This window comes from Balaenoptera physalus (genome assembly GCF_965194825.1).
Source record: "Balaenoptera physalus genome assembly, chromosome: 7".
Lineage (NCBI taxonomy): Eukaryota > Metazoa > Chordata > Mammalia > Artiodactyla > Balaenopteridae > Balaenoptera > Balaenoptera physalus.
In genome coordinates, this window is record NC_138886.1 from 32,970,399 (window position 1) to 32,998,189 (window position 27,791).

General features: G+C 47.8%; 1 protein-coding gene across 7 annotated transcripts in view; it reads right to left on the reverse strand.

Moving 5' to 3' along the window:
* Positions 1-4,257: 4,257 nt before the first annotated feature.
* The window catches only part of COL15A1 (collagen type XV alpha 1 chain), a 98,794-nt gene continuing 75,260 nt past the window's right edge, over positions 4,258-27,791 (reverse strand). For all 7 annotated transcript variants that reach the window (XM_082468553.1, XM_082468558.1, XM_082468555.1 and 4 more), the window contains 16 exons: positions 26,405-26,458; positions 26,245-26,304; positions 24,691-24,759; positions 24,532-24,573; positions 22,010-22,055; positions 20,122-20,202; positions 19,655-19,704; positions 19,456-19,557; positions 18,403-18,547; positions 14,537-14,601; positions 13,066-13,194; positions 12,869-12,928; positions 12,073-12,132; positions 7,675-7,860; positions 6,338-6,453; positions 4,258-5,344 (listed from right to left, as the gene is read on the reverse strand). In XM_082468553.1, coding sequence (XP_082324679.1) covers positions 5,131-5,344; positions 6,338-6,453; positions 7,675-7,860; positions 12,073-12,132; positions 12,869-12,928; positions 13,066-13,194; positions 14,537-14,601; positions 18,403-18,547; positions 19,456-19,557; positions 19,655-19,704; positions 20,122-20,202; positions 22,010-22,055; positions 24,532-24,573; positions 24,691-24,759; positions 26,245-26,304; positions 26,405-26,458 — 1,479 coding nt within the window. In that variant the 3' untranslated portion in view covers positions 4,258-5,130. The remainder of the gene's footprint in view (positions 5,345-6,337; positions 6,454-7,674; positions 7,861-12,072; positions 12,133-12,868; positions 12,929-13,065; positions 13,195-14,536; positions 14,602-18,402; positions 18,548-19,455; positions 19,558-19,654; positions 19,705-20,121; positions 20,203-22,009; positions 22,056-24,531; positions 24,574-24,690; positions 24,760-26,244; positions 26,305-26,404; positions 26,459-27,791) is intronic.

Below are 27,791 nucleotides of genomic sequence, written 5' to 3' on the forward strand. Positions count from 1 at the left end.
CTGACAATGTTTAAGTGTTTTTTAGAAAGTTTTCTCTCCTGGTGTAGAGAATGAACTGGAAGGGAGAAGCTGTGGGCCAGGAGATCAGCATGGAGATGTGAGATGCGGTCCTACAGAGGTAAGACAGGAGCCCGCTCTTTATCTCAAAGGAGGACCAACACATGCAGCAAAGCAAGAGTGCCCCGAGATATTTTAAAAAACACTTTGACATTTGGAAGAACAGAAGTAGCCACCATGGAAATATCCAGACTTTGCTGAACTTCCTCATACCTACTTTACATCTCATTATTATTGTTGCTGTTATTACTAAGAAAGCACTCAGAAAATAATTGTTGAATGAGTGAGTAAGTAAATGACTCCTAGGCTACTGGTTGGCTGGTGGCACCATTCCCTGAGAGAAGGATCGGAGGAGAAGGAGCAAGTCTGGAGGGAGGGGTGGGGTAGGCAATCTCCTCTATGAACATATTAGATAACAGGGCATTCTGGGTCCTGCTTGGAACGCAGGGTGCTGGGCAGGCTTAGGCAGGGGAATAATCAGATTATTTCACTGTCATTGTGGCACATGCTCCTGTCAATCAGAAGGAATATAGCCCCAGTGCCAGAGCGGAATCATGGAGCCCCTACTGGGCCAGATGATAACATTTTAGTTGTAGGGTTATGGGGAGGATGAGCAGAGGGGCAGGGGAGCCAGGACACCCAGGGGCTTGGGACAGTGGATATTCACCAACAGGTACAGCTGCACCAGTGTGTACAGGTTGAGCCAGAGCTCTGGGCTTGAAGGCAGACAGAGAAACCAGGCAGATTGGAAGACGCCATCCAGCAAGACTAGAGAAAGGGCCCCCAGCTCATCTTGAGACATCTAGGGCAGGCCAAGGATAGTGAGCACTTACTCAGGATGCTTACTCAGGGTCACAACCCCACTCCCAGAGCTTCTAAAAACTTAACTCAGTGGAGAGTAATTTCCTTTACTACCTCTATTTTACAGATGAAGAAACTGAGCTGCAGGGAAGTGTTGAGTGTAGGGTATGATTTTCAGTAACTTGCAGGTGTCTACACGGCTAGTGGGTGGCAGAGCCCAAATTCAAACCCAGACAAAGGCCTGTCTACACTCGACTGCTCTGTAAGTTGGAGTACAAGATGGAAGGCAAAGGGGAAATCAGCCAGTGGTGATCAAAGAACTTTGAGGTTGCTCAGCGGTATCTTGGTGACTCATGAGCTCAAGGAACAACCAGAGAGGTACTCCCCAGCACTGGGTTAGGCAGGGATTGCACACATACACTTGCCCCAACTGGTAAGGTCTTTGAGGAGTTGGAGGAAGAGGAGATACACATGGGATTTGAAACAATCCGTGGCAGGAGAATAGGCTTGGTGGATTTGAAAAGTGGGGACACCATTTCTCCAAGTTCAAACATGGTGCTGGGTACAAAAGCATTATTGAAGAAGTATCTCTCAGTGGATGAATGAATAAACAAAAGACCTGCTTGATCTTTCTCAAACACAGAACTGATCCCCATCCCATATCTCAGCTTCTTAAAATCTTCCCAAGCTGCTCCACCAGTAGCAGGATGAAGTCCACATACCTTATCTTAGAATTCAGGGCCAGCATCTACCATCACATCCCCTACACTCAGCCCTTCCCTGCTGCTAGGTGCTGGGATCTCTCTCTCTCTCTTTGGTCTTTTTCTCAACCTCTTGAGCCCTATTTTATGGTCATTGCAAACCTCCTCACATTATGGGTGGAGGAATTATTTCTTTTGCATAACTCATCTTGGATGGAGCTGCCACTCAAAGTCATAGACACACAACACAAGTGGGACCAACCAGAATCCTTTTCAGGAATTAATATAATCCCAGAGGGGAGAGGGAGTCTTCTCTTTCCTCTGAGGCCACCCTCTGGAGTCTGGAGTAACGTTAAGCCTGGAGCTATGAACAACCCCTGGCACACGAAGGAATCTTATTCTCGCTGAAGGGAAGGAAGACACATACAGAGAAAAGCAGAAGCAAGACAGACAGATACACACACACACACAGAGAGAAAAAGAGAAACAGACTAAGTGACGATGTTGCTTGAATCTCTTGGATTCCCTGTCCTTCTTCCTGGTTTCATGAGCTAATACATTCCTTTTTGTTGTAGGTTGTTTGTTTTTTGGCTTATGAATTTGCCTTGTGTTTCCCTCACTGATCGCTATTCAGCTGGACGGGACTGCTGCCACTCCCTGAGGTCCATGCGGTCTCCTACTTGCACTCCCTACAGGTTCAAGCAACATGGCCCAAGCCATCTAAATGCAGAGGGTACAGGAAATTTGAGACTGGCTCTTATGATTCATTCTCCTCGTTCCCTCGCTTCTTCTGAGGCACCACCACGCAGCCATGTTGACTTTGGCAGAGAGCTTGCCCTGGACTTCCCCCTTCATTCTGTGTCTCCCCCAACTCCCCTTCCTTCCCAGTTTCTAGGCTCCTTCGTGCCCTCCAGAGTCTGCCTCCCCCATGGAACCTGGCCCCTGATGTGGGTAGATATGGGACAGCCGCTTCTGTCTTTCTGCTTCTGGACAGGGGACCTTGGATGCTGCCGGCTCCAGACCTTGAGAGTCCACAGTATGGACTCAGCAAGTACCCCAAGACCTCTTGCACTGTAAGGACTACTGTGGCCTCTCTTCCCTCCCCTATTATGCCTGAGAGCGCTAGCCTGCTCCCCAGCCTTGAAGGACATTCAGGGATAAAGTGAAGGCTGGAGACCCTTCAATCATTGCATTTCACTTGTGTGACAAGATCTAGGTGTGAAATACACCAGGTGTTCAGAGGAGGAAGCATGACAAAAGGTAGTCAGGTTCAGAGCACTGGGGGATGTCACAGAGGAAGCAGAGTTTGCACTGGCTGTTGGCAAGAGGGCCAGGCCAGACCTAGAGTGGCTAAGGCTTTCCCAAGACGGGGCAGGGCCTGGACAGCAGCCTGGTAGAGGGGCCTATGTGGCTCACTTAAGTATTCACGAGGCCCTCAGGCTAGTGGCCTTTGGCAAATGACAGGAAAACTGATGTTCAGTGAAGGGCCTCGAATGCCAGGCCCAAGATTTTGACCGTCATTCTCAGAGTCTAACCAGGACTGGGGTTGATGCAAGGCCTCTTCTGGGAGGGCCGGTTGGTCATACCCTCCTTCGGTGCACAAAGAGGACGGAGAAGCCAGGGCATGAATGTCAACCGCCTTCCTGGGGTCAGCAAAAGGGGTCTCCCCTCCTTTTGGCTCCCCCAAACCCCGACACCACCCTGCGCCTTCTGTGGCCCAGGGCCGCGGCGGGCTCTGGCTAAAACGGAAGGTACCTTCTTTTCACGACCGCAGCACCTCCTGCCCCCCTCCCCCCTCAGTTCCTGTCCATGCCAGGCACCCCCCCCCCCCCAGCCACTGGGTGGGTGAGCGAGTCCTCAACAATCCCTTCTGGGGCTTTCCAACCTATAACTGTCTTCATCCCATGACTCAGATTTTCACTGCTCTTCCATTTAGGAAGCCCCTAAGTGGAGGTTCTGGGCTGTCTGCCTTTTTTTGGTCCTCCATTTCCTTCCTACCTCAAGGACTATTAGGGTGGATTCACTTTGCTAAGTTTCTGGGCCAGCCCAGCTGAATGGGAGGAAATATCCCAGCATGCCACTTGCCTGGTGATTCTGTTTCTCCTGCAGCATCAAGCCAAGAGCCAGAGAGTCACAGCCTGGGAGCTGGGAGGGAGCGAATAGGCAGCCTTGTGCAGTTGCTCCTTGAAACGATCCTGGGCACTGGAGTGAGATGGACCCTGGGCCTGAAACCAGCCCCACCACTCAGCAGCCTTGTGACCTGGAACAAGTGACTTCCTGAGCCTCAAATTTTTTTTTTTTTTTTCCATTTGTAAAGTAAAGATAAAACTACTTACCTTGCAGGGTTATGAGGAAAGATAAATGGGACTTATGTTAAGTCTGATATTTAGGAACTGAGAGCTGATATTACTTATTTTATCCCAACCTCCTTGAGAGAAAAAGGCAGATTTGCCCAAAGTCATGTGTTGAGACACAGTTGATCCTGTTTGTCACACTGGGGCTCTTCTGCCCCCACTGAGTGGAAGACAACAGGCAGGAGCAGAGGAGCATGATGGGAAAATCTTCCTGTACTCTGATCATCTCCCGAGGGGTAGCACAAGTGGCAGTGACAAGGTTAGCAAACCGCCCCCAGGGCCGCTTCCACATCACTGGTGAAGAATAAAGGAACTGGGGGAAAAAAGTCAAACAGAAGAAAGCCCCTGGAAAAGATGTTTTTATGTTCACTTACATGGAAAAAAAAGAATCAAAGTGTACAGCATGAAGGTATATGTGTCTCAGAAAATTCATCCTCATGAAGCTGTTTGTTGAATCGCAGTTATAATTCAAGCATTGCCAAATGGAAGTTATAAAATCAGGGTGGGGTGTGGGGAAAGGGCCACCACAGGAAAGGTAGTAATTATGTGCTATTTCTTCTCTAGTTTCAGATCATTGGGAGTTTAAACTTTTCCAGCAAGTCATTTATATAAACAGATGCCACACTAAAATATGTTGTGTCAAAATATAAAACTCCTAAAGCAAGATGGCGATAATATTTTAGGAAAAAACATTAAAGTCTGGTAATATCAGAAAATACAAATAGGATCATTTTGAGCAGTTCTGTTTCTCTGTATGAACAGCAGTTGCAAACAATGGATGTATATTAAAGAACAAAACATTTGGTCTGCACATAACTTAGAAAGGGGTACATTTCTAAACACTGACTTTGTAAGAAAACATGAAGGACATCTTACACTCAACAACGGTTAAAAGAAGGAAATCACTTTCTGAAGGATGCAGTGGGCAGAGTGCCAAGGCCTTTGTTTTCAACTTGCTCTTAACCATGTTAGGATGTGTTTACACTGCATGGGTTTCCTGCAGAATCTAGCACCAATAGATGGATCAGATTTTATCTTTGATCTGAGTCCTTTATGTCTTCAGTTTTGAGTGTATTGAGGTATGTTTTCTTTGGTTGCTGTTGTGATGAATGTGTAATAAAAAACTAATATTTACAACATTTAAACATTTTAGATTTCAGTGTCAACTCTTCACATAAAAAAAAATTGGAAAACTCTTAAGAATCATGGGAAGGTCATTACTTCCTCACATCTGTCATGAAACTGTTTTCGATACACAGAACAATTAGCCTATTAGCACAGCTGTATGCTTTCTGGTCCAGAATCTTCCCCGTGCTCAGCGGGGAGGCCAAGCCCATGACTGCCATGTCGGCGGTTCGCCACGCTTCACAGTACTGATCCACAAGACGGACTCCGTGGGTGCTGGAGCCGTGCCAAACGACCTTTTGGGGCCTGAAAGGGAATTTTGTTGTGTTACTTTTTGAAATGACCCTTCTTTGTGGCATATCTTGGTGAGCAAATTGGCATAAGTCTAGTGAGTCAAGTCAAACTCCTGAACCCTCCAGGGTCTGACTGCACATCACCTCTCTGTCTTTATCACTGTTTCCAACTTTCTGAACACACTGCATTCCAACCATATCCAGCTTGTACTTGCTCTGAAATCATACTCTCTGCTTTCGTGAATCTGAACCTTTGCTCATGAAGTCCCTTAGTCTGGAATGGCCTCGCTTTCATTTTCAGTGATTCCTTCTCATCTTTCCCAAGTCCATTAAACGCCCCCTCTTACAGGAAGGCTTCCTGATTCTCACCACCAAGGAATAATGATTCTTTCCTCTGTGCTCCTACCATCTTATCTGTTTCTCCATTTTCCAATGACAATATTACGTCTAGAATTGTAGCTAGTCTGTGTCTATCTTCCCAAAGACTATGAGCTTTGAAAGGAGAGGGGCTGTGTAGGTTTATTACTGTGCCTTCCAGGCCTGGCATTAAGCCTGGCATAGAGTAGACACTGAGGAAAAGTTTACTGAGTTGTTCTATTCTTAAAAGCATACATAATTTTCAAAGAATTAGAGTGCAACTCACAGTATAGGGTTAAAGAATCACCAAGAATAGCATTACTTACCACTTATTAAGTGCCTACTGTATGCTAGATGGTCTCACACTTACCTTTTTATTCTCACAACAGTCTTATCTGTATGGATATGATTATCCTGCCCATTTGACAGGTGAGGCAACTGAGGCTCAAAGAGTGGAAGTGCCTTGCTCAAGGTCCCATATTAAGCTACTGGACCCAGGTCTCCTGGTTCCATGGCCCCTGGCTGCCTCACTGAGGCTTTACGTTGGCAGCACCCCAGAGGAGCAGCTGATAAGGGCATCCCACTGTTAGACTGTCTCCTAAAACTGTCTATTATATGATATACTTCAAGGGCTTCAACCTCTACTTACCAAGAAGGATCTGTCATTACGTCTCGGCCATCAAAGGAATATATTGGAACATGTGTATTGAACTGACCTCCATGGCCAGAAAAAATTGAGTCCCAATTATTAAAAAGTACTTGGCCCTATGGAGACAAAATGCCATGTTAGAATCATTATACAAACAGCCTTCAAATATTTATCCATTCTTCAAGGCCCAGAAGTCCCTAACCCCAATCCCAGATCCTAGACAGAGTGAGAACTCAGGAAATACTTGTGGTTTGATTTTATAATCTTTCCTTGAACCCTTTTGGCTTTACGGTCTTATTTCTTGAGGTAATTTCTTTTACTATATGTGTATAAAGTCTCCTCCCTATCAAAAGTGTGTTTTAGGTCTTTATCATTGCTATTTTAAACGTATACAAAGGTCAGCTTCAAATTTGTGCCAAGCCTTGTGCCAGCCTACAAGTGGATCATGTGGAGATGAATTTCTTACTCCTTTTCCTTCGGTGATTTGTATTCCAAGAATACAATCTGAGTGGGTGAATGTGGTAGAACAGAACCTTGGAAGACGGGATGGGAAGTGCTGGGTGTGGGGTCAGGATGGGCTTGCCAGCCTCAAGGTTCCAAACTGGAGTACTGGGGTCACAGGGACCAAAGGGTCTCGAAGCACCTTTGAGGTCTGGTTAGGGGTCAGGACCCAGGATGTGTGTGAGCAGCAACAGAGCTGCCCCTCTGTAGCCTTAAAGGAGTAGGCTATTTCCATGGTATAACTGAGGGATGATGCGAGGCCCTGCCTTGCCAGTGAATGGGGGCAGAGAAATATCTGAGGGTACCAAACCAGGGTGCAGGACAGAGTGGCTCTGCTTTGGGACCAGTGCTCACCAGCTGTTCTCTGGTGCCACTCAGCCAGTGCTCTACAGAAGGCATCCTCAGGTGGAACCAAGAGGGGGTCAAGGAAACTAATTCCAGTTTGTAGTGACTTTGAGTAAACTGCTTTCTCCCTGTGAGCCTCAGTTTCCTCGTCTGACAAACTGAGAAAAGAATAACTCCCGTTTTTATTGGGAGTATCTATTAAGATAATGGCTATGAAGTGCATTGTAAACAAACACAAAAGCTATATAAATGAAAGAGGTCATTACTATCCCTCCTGTCTGCTCCAAGGGTCATAAACCCTCCAAACAGGAAGGGCCATTGTAAATATAAGGCAACTGAGGTCCAGAGAGGGAAAGTAACCACCCAAAGTCACGCAGCTAATCAGGGCCTTGAAACGGCATACTTCTGATGATGTCAGGAGTGGCAACTGCCTCTAGTCCCTGTGGAGACCAGTCCATCCAGGAGGCAGTGGGAACGATATTTATTTTTACCTTAAGGTTCACTATTGGAAGGCTATATCTCTCTTCTTTCCTCACAACTGTAGAGAGATCTTGCAAGTGAGAGGATAAGAATGCTTCGTAGGTGGACAACAGTCCTGCTGCCCTGGCCTGCTGGAAGCACTGAAAATCAGCTCGAATGTCCCCAGAAAATGGCGTGTTCAGAGCGACCAAGTGTAGCTGAAAAAAGTGAGAGAAAAGACAGTGCAGCTGAAGAATTCAAGCAAACTCCAACCCCCCTAGCCATCACATGTTCCTAATAAGATCCCACACTTGCTGCAATGGAAGGCACGCTAGAGGTCACCTTACTCAACCTCTACCTGACATTGGAATTCTAGCCCTTGCTGGACCATCTCCAGGGAGGGAGAGCTCAGGTCTCCCAAAGCAGCCTGTGTCAGCAATCTGAACAGCTCTAAACAGTAGAAATTTCTTCCATATATGAGAAAAACAAAACAAAATAAAGCATTTCAGAGATCTGAATCCAGCCTGCAGGCAGGCCATCTGTGGGTCTGCCCCTCATTGAGTTTCTAGGAGGTTTTTAAGCTGGCTTTGGTCCTAGATCTCAGAGCTACATCAAGCTATCTGCCTCCTGCCCTTTCTTCTACCTCCTGAGTAGGCCTGGGGCTGATCATGAGGGACCAGAGGGAAAAGGCATTGAAACGAGAAGGTCATGACATTTATTACTAAGACTTCTGGGATAGACCCTTTTGGAAACTAGGGGTCATACAGGTCATACATACTGACCTGCCACCTTGGTAAGTAGCCCAAATAAAAGCCATTCCATAATCTGCTTTCTCCCACTCTTTCTCTCCCCAAACCCAGCCTTCTTTTGCTGCCCTCTCTCCCAGCCCTTTCTGCTGTACCCTCTGAATTATACTCCATAATCAAGGAGTAGTCATCTCCCTCCTCAATCTCATGTCAGGAATAACTTTTATCTCATTAGCATAGAGCTGGTGCAGGACCCGGGCCCAAGTCGCCAGAAAAGGAAAATATTGTTAAATATCTTAAACCCATCTTCCTCCCTCTTATGTGTCTGAAGACCGTGGCACCCGAAGGAAGAGGCCTTATGGTCTCATCACCTTTCTGCTGCTGTATTTCTTGGGGCTACACCCAGGGGTGGTCGCAAGAGGCCCTGATGGACTGTGCTTTCCTGATACCAGGGGACACCTAGGAAAGGGGCAGCGGTGAGTGCAGGTCTCCCTGCCACACCTCCAACCCCACCACCTCCACCTCTCCTTCTTTAAGGAGATGCACAGAGAAATGTCTGCAACGATGGCTGCTTCTGAATGGTGAGATTGGGGGCTTTTATGTTCTCATGTTTCTATACCTTTAACCGCTGGAACATTTCTATCATGAATAGATATAATTTTTATGAAGACAGTGACATTTCCACAATCAAACGTTAAAATGGCTTTTTGAAGATGGTTGTAGTTGTGTAAAATTATAAGTGATTTACTATTTTCTTTCCCATTCTCTTTTTTTTTTTTTGGCTACGTTGGGTCTTCGTTGCTGCAGGCGGGCTTTCTCTAGTTGCGGCGAGCGGGGGCTGCTTTTCATTGCGGTGTGTGGGCTTCTCGTTGTAGTGGCTTCTCTTGTTGTGGAGCGTGGGCTCTAGGTGCATAGGCTTCAGTAGTTGCAGCACATGGGCTCTGTAGTTGCAGCACGTGGGCTTAGTTGCTCCGCGACACGTGGGATCTTCCTGGACCAGGGATCCAACCCGGGTCCCCTGCATTAGGTGGATTCTTAACCACTGCACCACCAGGAAAGTCCCCTTTCCCATTCTTTTTATTCATTGTCCAAATTTTCTACAATTAGTATGTATTACCTTAGAATTTATTAAAAAATTTTGTAGCTACTGCCCTAATGTCTCCCCTCATAACTAAGCTTTTTGAAGGGTTACCTATACTTGCTTCTCTATTTCCTCACCTCCCATCTACTCTGCAACCAACTAGAATCTTGTTGGCGTCCCTCCATGCTACAGAAATGCTTTTCTCTAGTTTCTCAATTTGAACAACACCTTTTAGTTCTTTCAATGGGCCTCTTGGCAGCATTTGACACTGTTGGCTTCTATCTTGTTTGGCATTCTTTCTTCCTCTCTGGCGATGGCTTCTCAGTTTCCTTCTCATATGTCTTCCATCAGTTCCTTTTTGTTTTTGCTCGTCACAATCCAATCTCTTCTCACCATATAGATTCTCTTTTGGGAATCCTACCATCACCAAGACAATTTCCATAGCTCTGCTGAAAACTCCCAGGTCTGTATCTCCAGACCAGACCCACTGCAGGGTTGCAGACCTTCTGATCCTGCTTCCTCCTGCTGGTCTCCACTCAGATATCCTACAGGTACCGCAGACTCACCATGCCCTACGTTAGTTCCTGCTCGGTGAATGGCAGCACTAAAGGAAACGTGTTTCTGGTGTCCGCCAAGTCCATGCCTTCTTCTTTGAAAGTGTCCCCACAATACTTGCTAAAAAGAGTGGCCTCAGGCCATTCAATTTCATTCTCTTGGCTGCTCTTTTTTATTGTTTTTACATTTAAAAAAAATTGGGGTACAGTTGCTCCACAGTGCTGTGCTAGCCTCTGCTGCACAACGAAATGAACCAGCCATGTATACACATATCCCCTCCCTCCTGGACCCCACTCCCACCCGCCTCCCATCCCACCTATCTAGGTCACCACAGAGCACTGAGCCGAGCTCCCCTCACTACACAGCAGGCTCCCGCCAGCCATCTATTTTACACATGGCAGTGCACATACATCAATCCCAATCTCCCAATTCATCCCCTCCACCCCTCGTGTCTACACATCCACTCTCCACATCTGCATCTCCATTCCTCTCTTGGCTACTCTTTTTTTGTTTTAATAAATTTATTTATTTATTTTTGGCTGCGTTGGGTCTCTGCTGCTACGCGAGGGCTTTCTCTAGTTGTGGCGAGCAGGGGCTACTCTTTGTTGTGGTGTGCGGGCTTCTCATTGTGGTGGCTCCTCTTGTTGCAGAGCACGGGCTCTAGGCATGTGGCTTCAGTAGTTGCAGCACACGGGCTCAGTAGTTGTGGCACGCAGGCTCTAGAGCGCAGGCTCAGTAGTTGTGACGCACGGGCTTAGTTGCTCCGCGGCATGTGGGATCTTCCCAGACCAGGGCTCGAACCCGTGTCTCCTGCATTGGCAGGCGGATTCTTACCACTGCGCCACCAGGGAAGTCCCTTGGCTACTCTTGATTTGACTGGGAGTAGGCAACTGATCCATGTAGACTACCTCTCCCAAGACTCTGAATTGAGTTAGTATTGAGCTCTGCAGCTGTAAGATCACATAGAGTTGAGGCCAGGATCAGTGCCACGGCAACCCAAGGCTGTGCGCAAGCTTTGCAGATGTAACCTATGTCTGTGTGCTGGGGTGGGGGTGGAGGGGAAGCAGGAGGAAAGACCTTTGCAGAGGCTGGTCTGTAGAGATACTAATAGCAGGAACAAGAGTCCACAGGCCCTGTTGTACTTCCTGCAATTGAGTTCCATAAGGTTCCTGCAGTTACCTGAATAAAATCTTCATTTAAGCTAGTGAAGAAATGGAGTGAGAGTTTCAGGTCTAAGCAACAAAATGATCCCTGGAAAAAAAAATCTATCACCGCTCAGTTACCCAAGCAGAAACCTGGCATCACTCCTGATCACCCTCATCCTCACTGCCCCATACCCAACCAATGACCAAATTGTCCCTCCTGCCTCCTTAATTTCTCTCCCATCTGCCCACTTTTCTACATGTTCACTGCTGTGATCCTAGTTCAGATAATACGGTAACTACTTAACTGTCTTTGGGTCCCCGGTCCTGTGCCCTCTAATCCATTTGTACATTATAAGCAAGGTAATTTCTCTGATGCCAATCTTATTTACCCTTGTCTTCCTTAAAATCCTTCATTGTTCCCCCACTGCCCAGTGGAAAAGGCCAAAGCCCTTGGCTTGGCTTTCAGGTCCTTGATGACTGACCTTGCCCTATGCAGACTATACTTTTCCCTTCCCTGCCTTGAACTCTACTCCTTCAGCAAGACTGAAATACTTGGAATTAGAGAAATGTACAGTGCTTGCCCTTGCCTCCCTCTGCCTGGAACTCCCATTCCCCTCCCCTTACCTGGCTCTCCCCTGTTCTCAACTGTCCTTCAGGTCGTGATTTAAAGGTCACCTCCTCCAAAGAAGGCAGACTTCTTTGACCTTCCTAACACTCCCAGTACCCTGCGTTTGCCTCGCCCAAACGACTTCTCACACAGTATTGGAATTACTTATTTTTTATTTGCCTCTCTGGCTAGTCTATACGCATCTTGAGGGTAGGAACTGTGTGCCAAGCATGGGGCCTGGCACATGACAGACACACTTTCGGCATCTGTACAGTAAATGCATGAATTGTACTTACTGCAGGGCTGTCATAATTAACACTTGAAACAGACATCAGTGGAAGCTGAAGCTGATGAGACTGTCAGGTAAAAAAGGAAAAAAAAAAACCAGTCCTGAATATGCATTCAATCTGTTCTTTACCGTACATTAAGGTACAAGTGCAGTGTTTCTTGAAAAGCTGCTTCAAACAGTTTGTCATGGTCTTTGGACCACTCTTAACTGTGAAGAGATTCACACATGAACGAAAAATTATCCTCGGAAAGGGAGTGGATATTCTCAAGACGTTTAGAAAGAGCGCTGAATCAAGGAAGAAGTCCATGTTTTACAACCAACTCATTCACTTAATAGAGCAAGGCACCTCTTCAGAGCCTCAGCTTCCTCACCCGCAAAGTGGGAATGCTATCACCTGCTTCAAAGGGTAGCCGTAAGGTTAAAATAGTGGACAACGCAAGCTGCTGTTGTTCATATCAGGCAAGCAAGTCTCAGTGTCAAATATTAAAGGGCTCTTCTAGATTGCTTATGCCAACCGTGTTTTCACAGATCAGTAAACTGAGGCCAAGAGAAGGGAAGTCCCTTGCCCAAGAGGATTCAGCTACGACATGGGAATGGCCTGTCTCCAGAGTCTGGGTCCAGCTCTCCCTCCAGCTGTTGTGAGAACGTTCTGTTGGCACTTGGTAATTTTTGGGCTTCTGCCAGATAGTGAACCATGCAGAGCTGGCTGTCCAGAGTCTGGAGAGCTTGATACTGGATGCCAAGGGGATTCAGCAAGTGCTGATGAATGAAGGAGCTAGAGGTAAGGCAGGGAAACGACTCACATTGCTGGAAAGCGCAGGGGGTGGTGGGCTGTCATCCGGAATGGGGATCAGTTCTCCCAGCTTTAAGGAAAAGAGTACGTTGAAAATGAAACATCCACTAGAAACCGTTCGCCTATTTTCAAATCAGAAAAATGGCATTTACAGGAGTAGATTGTTATTTTTAGAGGGTACTTGGAGGCAGTTTGTTAAAGAATTACCTGCAATTTTTTCCAACCATCTCTGACACGAATGAAAAACTCGGTGCTGTCCCTCAGGTAGATGAATGTCCCTTCTATGACCAAATGGGCTTTCTGCAACATGTCAGCCATGCTGCTAAATGCTGTAACCTGTCAGATAATTTTAAATTCCAAACATCGCGGTTATCGTCACAGCGATGGCACAATTTGAAAAGCTGGCCTCTGCGTAAAGTCAAATATGAGCCATCCCCTCACAGTCAGTGAAAAGGCTTATTGTGCCATAGAGAGATATATAACTTCATTAATAGCCAAAGGACTTTCTTTCCGATAAAACAAAAACACGCATTACCTTGAAACACGAATCTCAATTACAATAAACAAATTAAAACAAAGAAGATAGTATCCTGAGAGTTCAAAGACATTTAAAAACTGTTAACAGAGTTGGCTCTGTTGGATGTTGGTATTGGCAAAATCATTGGTAAGTTTTGCCACTTCCATTTGTGTGAGCTGCACAATGGCACCAACATTGTTACACGTGTTTTGTTAGTTCATGCTGCTCCTTACAGGGTTTCAAATTTCTTTTCATTTGGAGAAAGAAATGTAAGCAAGTGAGTTACTCTACCTACGTCTTGAATCTTTTTTGCCTGGCTGGGTAGTTCCAGTATTAAATACACAGCAGAAAATGGGGGTCTGTAATTTCTCTGTCTAGAAAATTGCCAAAGATCAGACAGCCATCTTGGCCTATCCAGGCACAGGCATAAAAGCTGGAAAAATCTATTGAGACGTATCAAGCCTCAAAGAACTATCAACCAAGGAAGCTGTTATTTTTCTTTTCAACTGAGAAAGATTATAAAAACTTAATTTTCACCTAGCTTTGAAGATGACTTTGTGATTAAAATGACTTAGGCATCCCCCAAAGGTACCAAATATCGAAATTCCATCTACTGTTGGACAGTTCTTCATCTGGCAGCCCAAATTTCCAAATAAAATCTATCAAAGACCAAAGAGCATTCCTAGGACTCCTGACATCCTAATGAGGTATTTGTCCCTCTTTCTGTGCATCACAATAGTCTCTGTGTGCCATATCCTGCTCCAGTGATCTGCAGGGTAACAAGGTACAAGAGACATCCTTTGGTAGAGTGGAGAAGGCTGCATTACCCAGGGGAAATGTAACCAGCACAGGGACTCCTGTGATGTTGTTTAGTCTTGTGCCTGTGTTTTTTGATGTAATATGATTGGCTCTTGTTACAGTTTAGTCAATTAAGGATTGGAAAGGTGGAACTTAAATCATAAATGATTTTGTAGTCTGTATCTTTTTACTTAATAAGTCATCCAAAGAGATAATAAATACCCTGTTTGTGAAATTATACCATTTCTATTGTCATGGAGGCCTAACTCCAACAGAGAAGGTGTGCCAGTCCCTAAACACTGCAGCCAAAGTTCTAAGGAAACCCATCCAAAGCAGGATGAAGACACTGATGATAATACTGACCAGGTTCCTGGATCCGGGAAGCCCTGGCTGTCCTGGAGGGCCGGGTGGGCCTGGAATGGCCACAGCTAAGACAAAGCAGAAAAGAGAAGTTACAAAAAAGCATACTCTCTGCAAAATGCCTCCGAGGTTCAGCTGGTCACTGAGGGGAGCATTCACCACCCCACTCACAGTGCTTCAAAGTATTGCACCTCGTAACCGAATCTTAGGAACTCTGTGCCCAGCATATGACTCAGCCACATTGACTGGTTTGGGGGAGAACTGAGATTCTCGACTGTAGCCCTGGATGAAGTCATGCCTAAGACTTTCCAGTTTTATAAGTGAATAAATTCCTGTTGTTTCAATTGTTTGTATAAGTCAGTCTGAGTTGAATTTTCTGTCACTTGCATCCAAAAATGCTCTGACGCATACAACTTATTTCTCCCAAGAGACAAACAGGTAATTACTGAACAGAGGAAGCAGGCTCAGAAAGAAGAAGAGAAGGTGCTAGGCTACAGGGGGGCAGGGTAGGGCAGTGACAGGGGCCCTGGCCGTCCAGCCAGGAGACTCAAGTTCCTGATTTGTCAGCTCTCAGCTGTGTGATCTTGGGGAAACAAGCTCTCTGAACCCCAGCTTCTTCATCGGTGAAATGTAAACAGATATTTCTTCACTAGCCTGTGTTGAGAACTGAGAAGAACACAAACTAGGAATATGCTTTGCAAATTGTACAGCATCCAACCAGAGATTCTTACCTTTTGAAGAGTCAAAATGAAATGCCCTTAAAAATCAAATCAAGGCTATTGCCCTCTCCCCTAGAAAAATGCATATATGCATATCTGCAAGTGCACGCACACGCGCACACACACACACACACTTCTACTTAGAATGTTAGTGGGATGATAGCTCCCTGAGGCACATCTTTGAATTTTCTAGGAGTTTATGGTTCCCAAATGAAGAGTCCTTACTTTAGGCAAACATAAAGAAACGTTATTATAGCAATTCCGCTGCTCTCCTTCTACCTCTCTAATCTCCAGTTCCCCCAAGAATCTGCAAAACTCTTGGCAGAGTTAAGGATGTTTGTACAAGTCCCAGTAAAATTACTGTATGAGATTTTTGAGGTCACTGCAAATAAGCCTGCAGTCTGACACAGGACCTGAAAATTCATACACAGGTGGTGAATGTCTAGTGGAGACAAGGTCTGAGGACTTGGATTTGGACCCCAGCCATGCCTCTTCCTAGGATTTGTGACCTTGAGTCAGACTCTTAACCTCTCTGAGCTTTGGTGCCTTCATCCATAAAATGAGTTTTATAATCTTATGCATTTCATCTCCCTCCTGGGGTTGCTGTTAAGATGAAATGGGATAATGGATATGGGAGTGTTTTGTAAACTGTGAATTGCTATATATTATGTGAAGGGTAATCCTTTTCAATGGAGCAAGGAGTCCTAGGGCCCCCTAGTTTAGGGCTACTATGGACAACAGAGTCTCTGAATCCCGTACTCACCCTGCAATGCCCCTCCACCTCTTGCAATTCCTATGTATCCCTCAAGGTTGTATGGGCACCTATGGTTTTATCCACCCAGCACCTTCTCTCTTTACAGGACCAGCATCCTCACTTGCTCCTGAGATCTTCCCCTTCACCTCTATGACCATTCAGGTCCAGAAGGAGCTGTCATGGTCTCATGTGATCGCACCTCCTGGCCACAGATGACTGGTCCAAGGTTGGGCATCTGGCCCAAGACAGGTCAGTCAGAGTCCTTCCCCAGAACATCCCCACCCCAGGGCTTTTCAAACTAAAACTGAGAAACAAGGCCAAGATTTCTAGATGACGGTGGAAGCTGTAGGTTGTCGGTATTTCTCGCCGTGCAGAGGATATGGTCTATGGCGAAGAAGCGTGATGCTGCAGTCGGAGAGCAGCTGAGCAAGAGATGGCCAGAGAATCCTCGCAGGGACTGAATCCCTGGTTCCGGCTGCACCTGAAGTCTCACTGCATGCCTGCCCCTCTTACAAATTGATTGTTCACACCCTCCTGCACATCCAATAAGTTTCCCTATGCACTTGAGCTAGTTTGAGTTCCATTTCTGTCACTTGCCCCAAAGTCACCTCCTGTGTAAAGTTCTCCCGGATGCCCCAGACATTGTAGGTCTCCTCCCAGGTGTGCTTCCACCACACCTGGCTCATGCCAACCCAAACAACAAAAATGATGCATTCATGCTATTATCGCTGCTGCTGTTATTTTCCACCATGGGCACAGTGGAGAGAACACAGGCTTCGGGGCTACTCTGATCTGGGTCCTAATCCCATCCATCCATTAGCTGTGTGACCTTGGAAAGGTTCCTAAACATCTCTGGGTCTCACTTTCCTCCTCTGTAAATTGGGGATGCTAATACTTTCCTTGAAAGGCTTTCTGAGAATCCAGTAAGATAATGTAGTAGAGTGACCAGCAGAGTGCCTGGCACTTGGTAAGTACTTGATAAATGGAGATTTTCTTCTATTTCACCTATTTTTCATTTGAGGAAGTAAGGTACCAAGGGGTAAAGAAATTTTTACATAGAAGGTTAGAATCAGTGCTGGTCCTCAAGTCCCTTAAGGCCCAGGCATTGACAAAGCAGCCAGGAAGTTTCCACCCACACATGAAAAGATGTTCATCATTATTAGTCTTTAGGGAAATGCAAACCAAAACCACAATGAGATATCACTTCACATGAATGAATGATGACTAGAATAAAAAAGATATGATAGGGCTTCCCTGGTGGTGCAGTGGTTGAGAGTCTGCCTGCCAATGCAGGGGACACGGGTTCGAGCCCTGGTCTGGGAAGATCCCACATGCTGCAGAGCAACTGAGCCCATGAGCCACAACTACTGAGCCTGCGCGTCTGGAGCCTGTGCTCCGCAACAAGAGAGGCCGCGACAGTGAGAGGCCCGCGCACCGCGATGAAGAGTGGCCCCCACTTGCCGCAACTAGAGAAAGCCCTCGCACAGAAACGAAGACCCAACACAGCCAAATAAATAAATAAAATAAAAAGAACTGTCTAAAAAAAGAAAAAAATAGTAAGGATGTAAAATGATTAATGATTAATTAAAAAAAAAAGATATGATAATAACAAATGTTGTTGACAATGAGGGGAAATTGAAACCTTTGTACACTGCTAGTGGGAATGCACTGCTTGAGTCACTTTGGAAAACAGTCTGGCGGTTCCTCCAAAAGTAGAGCAACCATGTATATGACTCAGCGATTCCACTCCTAGACATTATACCCCAGAGAACTGAAAACATATGTTCACACAAAAACTTGTACACAAATGTTCACAGCAGCACTATTCATAGTAGCCAAAAAGTGGGAACAACTCAAATGTTCATCAGCTGATGAATAAACAAAATGTGGTATATCCATACAATGGAATATTATTCAGCCATAAGAAGGAATGAAGTACTGATACATGCTACAACATGGGGGAACTTTGAAAACATTATGCTAAGGGAAAGAAGCCAGTCACAAAAGGTCACATATTTTGTGATTCCATTGATATGAAATGTCCAGAATAGGCAAATCCATAGAGACAGAAAGTAGATTCATGGTTTCCAAGATCAGGGAAAGATCAGGAAAAAGAGGAGTGACTGTGCTAATTGGTACAGGGTTCCTATTTAAGGTGATGATAATGGTCTGGAATTAGAGCGAGGTGATGGCTGCCCAACCTTGTGAATATATTAAAAACCATTAAATTGTGCACTTTAAATGGGTGAATTTTATGGCACGCAAATTATATCTCAGTTTAAAAAAAAAAAAGAAAAGAAAGAAGGCTCCATCCAGGAAACAGCCCTCTGTCGGACAGTGTGGCTCTGACATGCCACCCAGATGTGGTGACGCTGGGCACCACTCACAGTACTGACCTGCTCCTAGGATAGCCGGAGGTCCTGGTGGCCCCGGGGGTCCCGGTGGCCCAGGGGAACCAGGTCTCCCAAAGCCAGGTGGCCCAGGCATGCCAGGAGCACCTGGGGGTCCCTGGGGCCCGACGATGGTCTCCCCTTTCTGGCCCTGTCAAGTGCACAGTAACAGAAGAGAGAAAGCACCATTAGTCACTAGAAGTCCCGTCTGTTCTTTTTGTCAGGACATTGATAAGAAGTCAGTAGACACCCTCTATTGTTATCGTCATCCTCAATCCTGGCGCAAGCCAGGAGGTGGGAGACCTGAAGAGTGGTGGCCCAGTCGTTATGCTGAAAGACAGCAGAGAAGCCTAGGGAGCCCTGGACTCAGAAGGGCCCCTGGAGCTCATCTAGTCCAGCCTCGGCATTTCACAGATGGAGAAACAGAGGCCTAGAGAGGGGCAGGGCTTGCCCGAGGTCCCAAAGCAAATCAGCAGCAGAGCTGGAAGGAGAGCCCTGGTCTCCTGGCTTTGCTCGGTCTATGCTCATGGCGAGTTCCAGGGCCAGAATTTGCTCCTGGTCTCTGAGGGTCAATGATCTGGTCATAATCTCAGTGGAGGCATAATTTGAACTTCTCTTTTGTGACCTGGAGAAACTTCTCATGCTAAGAAGACCAAGCCCATCTACGGGCTCCTCCTTTGATGAAATTTCAGAAGAATCAAATAGCCCTCGAAAAACATCTCCTTCACCTTCCCTTCTGCCTCTGTTATCTGATGTGTTTACCATTAACAACTCTTTGTGCTGAGTGAGTTTTCCACCGCTGATGTGAATAAGGCACGGTGGTGGGTTACCTGGAAGCTACCTGCGTGCATGTGGCCTTGGCTAGCTCCCTTTCCTCTGTGGCCTCTGCCAGGCTCCCCACCCGTTAGCAAGTATGGGGGAGAGAGGCCGATGCCCAAGGCCTGCCTGCAGCCTGTGGTGCTGTGACTGGCCCTTGCTCCCAGCTGCCTCGTCACACTGGGGGGCTTCAGGGAGCGCCGTGACTCCCCGAGGAAGGGGTGTGGAGGGGTTGCTACTCACCGCCAGGCCTGGACTTCCCGGCAGGCCCGGGGGCCCTGACTCAGAGAAGCCGCTGTCAGAGTCTCCTTTTTCTCCTTTGATCCCCCTGTCTCTGTTCTCCCCCTGGAAGCAGAGAACATCCAGTAAGAGTCAGATGAACCAGTCTCTGACATAAGCCTGAGAACTTGGAAACACAGGCCAGATGTTGAGAAATGCTCACCTTCAAGCTGTTCAGAAAATGTCTCAGGTAAGTTGGATCCACAGGAGGGCCTGAAAAAGAAACACTTTTTAAAAATCCACACTCAAACTCAGAAATTCAAATACCAAAGCCTCCAAGTTGGCAACCATGATGAGTTCCTAGCAGAAGTGACCCCACATTGGTTTAGCTGACAGAGGGGGCACTGGGCTAGGAAACAAGCACTAGTCCAGATCCCGTGACCCTGTGGCATCCTAGGCTTGTCCCTGGTCCTCTCCAGGCCTCGTTCTGCAGATGAAGCTGGAAGGATCAGAACTTCTGGTCTCTCTTGACAATGTTCTATCTTGTACACGTGTCGCCCATGACGGTCTCTCAGGAATTCCACGGAGCTTGTGGACAGGGTGCTAATGTAACTAGCCTTACTTACTGGCTCAATTAGATTTCTCAGAAACAAAAATCAAGGGCAAGATCCAGAACAAGAGTTGGGATACCTGGTGGTCCCTGGGCCCCCTGGTCGCCTTTTTCTCCTTTTGAGCCAGGAAGACCCCAGGATCCTTTCTCTCCTTTAACACCTGCCACCAAATACACACACGTTAAAAAAAAAAAAAAAAAGATAGTGGAAAATCACCTTCATTCTATATAAAACATTTTTGAGACAAGTTTTGAAACTGAGCCCCTTGAGCTAAGTCTACTCAACAACAAAGGCCTATTGAGGGTATAAAATCCTTTGCTATAGGATGGAGAGGCAGAGGTAGATGCAGCAGACACAATTCCTGACCTCGGAAAGCTCTCAAGGAGACAGACACAGTGAGGGTAGCACGAGGCAGGATGGAATAAGTAACCATCCTCAAGGTGCCAGCAGTGCATTATGGGAGCCCAGCAGAGGCTACAATTAACTCCCTTGGACGGCTTCATGCACGTGGCCTGAGACTCAACACCAAGTCAAGCTCCTGGTCCCATCTCACCTAAGCCTGGGCAGCACGGTGGTGTAAGGGGAAGGTAGGACTCTCCGGGAGTGCCGCAGAGGACAGCTAACGGCGCTAAGTATTCCACTCGCAAAGTTGGAAGAGTGCCAACAGTGCGGTACGCCACTCCCCACAGGACTTGTGAGAAGCACTGCTTCTGCAGAACCGGCCTTACAGCCTTCCCTCCTCCCCCAACTCCTTATCTGGGAGAGGGGCTCAGAGAAAGCCTCCTGGGAGTACAGAGTTTGGGAAGGGAAGCAGTCCCATTTCCCCACCTAGATGGGTGGGTGGACACTAGATCTTTGAGTTCCTGGTTCCCGAGAGAGATCAACTGACCAGTGTGTGCCTACACACTAGGGATCCAGGAAAGCAAATCCAGCTCCACCCCCTCCTCCCCAAGGTCCACCTTGCACCAGGGGAAGGGAGAGCCTTGAATTGGGTCTGAACAAGCAGTTTGAGAACAGCCTGGACTTTGTAACCAAAAGTGATCAAAAACCCATGAAGCCAGATACCAGCAGGGACACCACCACCCAAGCAGGCCAGGAGTGACAGAGCCGAGCCAGAGGTCAGTAGTGGGGGAAAAAAAAAAAAAAAGGCCTTTCCGTGTTTAAACTGCAAGCGTTCAGACTTCTCAATCAAAAGGGGCACACATGGTGTGACAGTGTGTGTGGGGACAGGGAACCAGAGTCACTGCTTGCCTGCAGGCTCCCACCTCCTGGCCTATCTCCCCTCTAATGTGTGGTAGATAAGCTCCTACAGGCCAAGAACATGCTGATGTTTACTAATCACTAAGAGGCAGTGTGTCTCACACTGCACTGTGTATACATATCAGAGGGAGATTGTGCAAATGCACCTCCTGATCTAGCAGGTCTGCGATGAGGCCTGAGATTCTGCATTTCTAACAAGCTTCCAGGAGGTGCTGACGCTGCTGGTCCAGGAACACTCTGAAGCAAAGGCCTTCTGAGCTCCCATGGCCTCCCCTGCATTAGCTCTTGGCATCTTGCATTGTAATGACTTTTTGAATAGTTTCACCCAGCAGAGTCTAAGGGCCTGGGCGACAGCAGGAGCATGGGATCCCTCTGTCTCAGCCCAGTGCATAGGATAGCACCAGGCAAGGAGAAGCTATCAGTGGATGTGTTATGAACAAACTAACACATGAATGGAAAAATGGAGTGCAGCCTGCTAGCTAGGAGGCACAGCCAAGATGCACAGAATAGGCAGATGGGTGACACAAGCAAACAGAGGTGCCCAGTCCCACAGCTTTTGTCCAGCTATCACCCTTCCCATGACACCCAGACAGGTCTTCCTGACCACCAAGTCTACGCCCAGCACTGGGCAATTGGAAACCACCTCTGCAGAGATAGGAGGGCCAGGAAATGTCCCAGAGAAACAAGGTGAAGACAGGAGTGTGTACCATGAAAAGTGATGAGTTCTGAATTTCCAGGATACGTGGTACCAACCTAGAGAGAGAGAGAAAGCCAAGGTCATACACTGCAACCCTGTTCTGGTGTTTGCATGCACAGGGAGCCACAGTCCCCTGTCCTGGGGGTGAGGGGTGAGGTCATGGAGTCAGGCCTTCCTTGGGTGTTGTAACCCCCAAAGGCCCTGAGTTTCCCGGCATCCCTCAATGCAAGGCATCCCAGGCCTTCAACTGGGGCAGGGTCGGGGGGTGGGGGCAGGGAGGGCATCATGTAGCTGAGCTGGGCTGAGACCTACTGGCCGAACAACTCTGCAGAGGGAAAGCCCAAAGCTTTAAGACAAAAAGTCATGGCAATTTTGGTCTGGTCAACTGTGAGTGTTCTTGCCCTCCCTTCTGATCTATCAGGATGGATTCATGTGAGAGGTCAAGCACTCGGGCAAGTGATGTACTCAAACCATGAAGCTGGGCCAGCCATTAGCTTTGCTGCCATGTGTAATCAAAGATGAGTACACTGAACAGGAGTTGATGGTGGTGATAATTAATAAAGGGGAGTTATCATTAGATTGGGGGTCCAAGCTATTCAAGATAATATTCCTTTACAGTTCATCCCCAGATTCCTGCATTTCTTTGTCTATTAAAACAGAGCCACCTGCCACCCTGCTTTTAATAGTCCACCTTCACCTTTTTCCCAGTTAATATGCAGAATCAAAATGATCCCTCTCACACCAGATCCTCCCATGCTTTTGGGTGCAGGGTCACAAGATGCTCAGGGGTCACCAAGAGAAGATGAGGGGAGGGGACAGGAATCTTCCAGGAAGAATATTTCTAAGTTAACGATAAAGGCAGCAGTACCCAGCTGATATCTTACAGCTATGCTGATAAAGTTGCTCCACTCCAGGGGTGGATTGTTAAGGGTGAATTGTTAAGGTATTAGAAAGGGCTGAAATGAGAAGGGGCTTGTGAAATGCTGGATGTGAGAGGAAGCACTTCTTTTTCAAATGTCCATTTTGAGAGCTGGTCAAGAAACATCCATGCCCCAGCCTGCGTGGAGTCCAGCCAGGCAACATGAAATCAAAGCCCAAAATGCTCTGAGTTCATCTTTGGCTTATTTTAAGGAACGTCATGACCCCCAAAGGCCATGGTCACAGCAAAGGGTCCTAGCACAGGTCACGGTAATTGCAGTAGCATTTTTACAACGCTCTTGAGTTTTTCAAGTACTGTCCCGTGGCCGGTTCATTTGAAGCCTGATATCGTGTTTGCTGGGAGGGGCTTCGGGCACTAACTCACGGAGGGACCTTGCCTCTCTGGGCTGAGGTCTCCCCTTCTCTATGGCTGGGAGGCCGCCATCTCTCAGGAGGGTCTCTCCAGCCCTGACGTTTTAGGATTCCTTTCAGGCCACTGATATAAACGTGACCTGGGTAGCTGTTGTCCTCACGTAGTTCTGGGAGCCAGCAGGCCCCTTGGTCACCTTACACAGGTGGGTCCTATCCTCTGCCTTCCATGCCAGAGTTCCCAGGCCCTGGGCTCCAGACTTGGGTGTCTCAAAGTTTAGACATGGACAGATGTCTGGGCAAACACTCAGCCAAACTGCGTCATTTTAAAGCCTCTGATCCAAGTCTCATCACCACCTCCAACAGGCATCAATTAAGAACCCGCTTCAAGGAATCTTCTAAACTGTAATTTGCAAGCTCCCGAGAACAGAGGCCACGCCTGTCTAGTTCACCCCTGTGGTCCCAGGGCCTCACTTGTACTTGACACTTGGTAAGTCCTTGATAAATATTTGGTGAATGAATGAGAGAATAGTTATGCACAGTTCCATGACTAATGCCTGTGCATGGGGAGAGGCCCACCCTCCCTGGGTTTCCCCACACTTAATATAGGTGACACCCCGGGGACACTGCACTGACCAGCTGGGCGACCAGGCACGTGTCTGACCCCTTGGGGTGCCTGTACCTGCTGCCTGGTGGTCAGGGGACCTGCATGATAGCCCCAGCTCCATCCGTCCTGTGACCTTAGACAAGTCAGTGAGCTTGTCTGAGTCACAGTTTGTTTCCTCATTACAAAGGGGGAGAGAAAGTCCCTCCTCTCAGGGTTGTGTGCTGTGCAGTAATATGACAGTTGAGAAAGGACAGTTACAGATTTTAGCCCAAAGCTCCCAATGCAAAGAGCACTGGTTAGAATCGCCTTTTTATTCTCATCTGTATTTTAAGGGGTCTATTTCCCCCCTTCTTATACTGCTCCAACCATGAAGCTAACATGCTAACATGAAGCTAACAAAAGACACTGCTTTTTGACTGCATTAAAAGACACACTCTGTCCACATGTGTGCCCTTAGAAGACCCAGTACGTTTCAGTGCCACAATCTATTATCTAGAAACCTCGAGTCACTCAAGGGTCTATATGCAGGTGATAGAAGACATCAAAGAGGACACTGACAGGCAGAAGGGGCTCAAGACAAAAACTCATCTTCTCTGAGTTGCGTTCTATGCCAAAGGCAGCGACTATACGCTACTTACTGGCGTTTTGCAGTGTGGCCGGACTGGAACTGGGAAGACGGCCTGTGGGAAGTGAGAATGAGAGGAGGGAATCAGGACACCCGACTCCAGCTTAGGCTGGTCTGGGGCTGTTCCCTGCTCCTCCTTCAGGTCTCCCCCACCTCCCCACTGCCAACTTACTCCTTTGATGTTAATCACAGCTCCAGGTGGTCCTGGGAGGCCTGGAGGACCAGGTAGGCCAGGTGGGCCCTAAAGGGAGGAAAGAAAGGCCATTCCTGAGTTCGGGTTGTCATGAATTCAGAGGCAGCTGCAGGACACTTCCCCAGGGTTTGGAGACACAATGAGGAAAGGAGAGTCCTCTAAAGCCAACTAACTCTTCCCATGGGTAGGCCAGTCTCTTCCCAGAGCACACCTATATCCGTGGCCTCGCTGCATCTTCACAACAGCAGAGCAAGTATCATCGCTGGTTTACAATTGGACATAATGAGGGCCAGAGAGGGGAAGTGACCTGCTCAAGGCCACACAGCAATTCATGGCGGAATGGAGACTGGAAGCCAGATTCTGACCCCAAGAGCAATGCTCAGAGGATACTGAGCCCACCACCTCTATCGACGCATCCCTCATATGGAGGGGCGGGTGGAGTGAGGCCTTCCCAGGATACAGTGTCTGGGAGAGCCCCTCATAAATGTAACAATAAACGCCAACTCCTGTTAGATGGCAGAGTCACTTTCAGAGCCAGGTCAGCCTGGCCTTGACACCATGCAATGTTTTCTCCGCCAAGCCTGGAGCCCAAGCTGGACCTGCAGCAGAAGCTGCAGGAGGGGAAGGGAAGGGGAGGCTATGACCACAGGTGAGAGGCCTCCGGCCCACGAGAAGCTCCACGTGATCACTCAAGTGCAGGCACCGGTGTCTGCTGTACCTGGAGCCCCGGTAGGCTTGGTGAGTGAGTCAGTGCCCAGTGATTCAATATGATTGCATTTCTGCATTTCTAGGCATACAAAGCGGCGACCATGGGGTGCAAACAGAAGCAGCAACACACTTTGAGCTGCATTTGCATGCAGCAAATGGGGGACCTTCAGTGGGTCACTAACTTGTCCAGGCCCTAGTTTCCTCCTGTGTAAAACAAGAACGCCACTGAGTTTCTCTTAGGAGAGTTACTATCAAGACTGAGATCCTGTCCTCAAAAGCACTTTGTAGAGTATCTGGCACACAGTAGGTGCTCAATAAATGCTGGCTTCCTTATTGCAGACGTGGGACCCTGCTGATGCTCCGGTGTCCGTCATCTCGTTTGGCCCTGCCTGCACAGCTGATCGACCTTCGCGCTCTCTCCAGAGCGCTCACCAAGCACCCCAGCAACACGCGAAACCCCCAGGACCGCGTAACCCAGGAAGGACGGGATATTACCCGAGTCAAAAGACCTGGGATTCGAAACCAGACTTCTTGAGAAAGCCCAGATCGTGTTCTCCCACCCTCCCTCTGGGGTCTGGACGAGGAAGCTTATGCCCCATTAAGGTGGATTTGGTGGCAGGGACCTCCTGAGAGCAAGCCGGAGGACAGGGTTGGGCTGGAGGATCTTTGGAAGTGGCAGCAGAGGAAGAAGAATAACGTTCCTGAGCATTCTGTCCACGAGCCCTGCTCACTGGACCTGGCACTTGTCCGCCCCTCCTCTGGACACTGGCCCTGGGGCCGCGTCCCTGGGGTGGCATGGGGCTGGGTCCCTGGTGTGGCACTCACCGGCATCATGACCCCTCGATCTCCTTTGGCGCCTTTGAGGCCATTCAGTCCTGGGCGACCCTGAAACCCACGGGAGAGGCCTTAGTAAACCCACTGCTCGCAGGCCAGCCTGGCCCGCGTGTCCTCCCTCACATGCAATATGAGAAACCCCAACACCTACGGGTCGTCCGGGGAAGCCAAATTCTCCTTTGTGTCCTGGTGGTCCTCTGGGCCCCTGGAGGCAAAGTAAATACCAGATTAGAAAGAGAAAAATACTGTATGATGTCACTTATATGTGGAATCTAAAAAAGTCAAAGTTGTAAAAACAGAGTAAGATGGTGGTTAGCAGGGGTAGGAGGGTGGGGGAATAGGAGAGGTGAGGTTTAAGGTACAAACTTGCAACTAGTAGACAGCTAGGTCCTGGAGATCTCATGCACGGTACAGTGAATATGGACAGCAACACTGTATTAATATTACAATCCTCAAACTGCTAAGAGTCTAGATCTTATTTATTCCAACCACAAAGAAGAAATGATAATTATGTGATGTGAGAGAGCTGCTATCTCCACAACAGCAATCATATTACAATATATAAATGTATCAAATCAACATGTACACCTTAAATGTACACAATGCTGTATGTAAAATATATTTCAATTAAAAAAGAAAGAACAGAAACTCAAGGGCTAGGGAGATGGGGGGCATCCAGCCTACCTTTGTGGGCAGTGGTGACAATGCACCACTAATAGGAGGATGGAGGGCAAGGAGAAGTTATGAAATGTCCACCTGCCTGGCTCCTTGTCCCCTGGCCTCTCTGTCCTCCGCTGGACCCACTTGCTCAGTCCCTCCTGCGGGGCTCTACCCCAGTCCAGACGCTGGACCCAACCCTCTCAGCCAGTCAGAGCTAACAAAGAAGCAAGAGGTCAGTAGCTCCGGGCCTCAGCTCCCAGGTAGCCGTGTGCTGGGCCAGCTCAGAACATGGACCTTTGCCTTAGGTCTTATGTCCCAGGGTTCTCCATGTCCCCCGCTGGAATAATGCAGCCCTGCTTCACTCCTCATGTCAGCCAAGCCCAATAACCTGCTTCAGGATGTGGTTCCTGCCTTGCTCCCACCCGTCCCTAAGGACCAGAATCTTGGCCTGGTGCCCCACTTCTCCAGATGAGCCCCTGCCCGTGGACCGCATTCCAGTGCTTGCTTTCTGTGTCCCCATGCTCCCAGAGCCGCTGCCCCGTTCCAACCTCCTGCCGGAACCCTCATGCCTTCCAGTGTCCGGGATGCATACAATGTACCACATCTTCCCAGAACAAGCTCTACTTCCAGTTGACACCTTTCCTGTTTTGTAACTGGGTCTGTCCTGTCTCCCAGGGGAATGACTGGTTTAAGCCTGGGGCCTATCAAGCCCCTTCTTCCTGCTCTATTAATGTATTCAGACTTACCTTGAAAAATGGCAAATAGACTGTGTTGAGACAGGCTCTGTATGTAAAGTACCCAGACCAGGTTACTCTCAGGAAAAGAAAATCAAGGAGTTAACAGGCCACAGGCCACGTGGCGGTACATTCTAGTGCAGG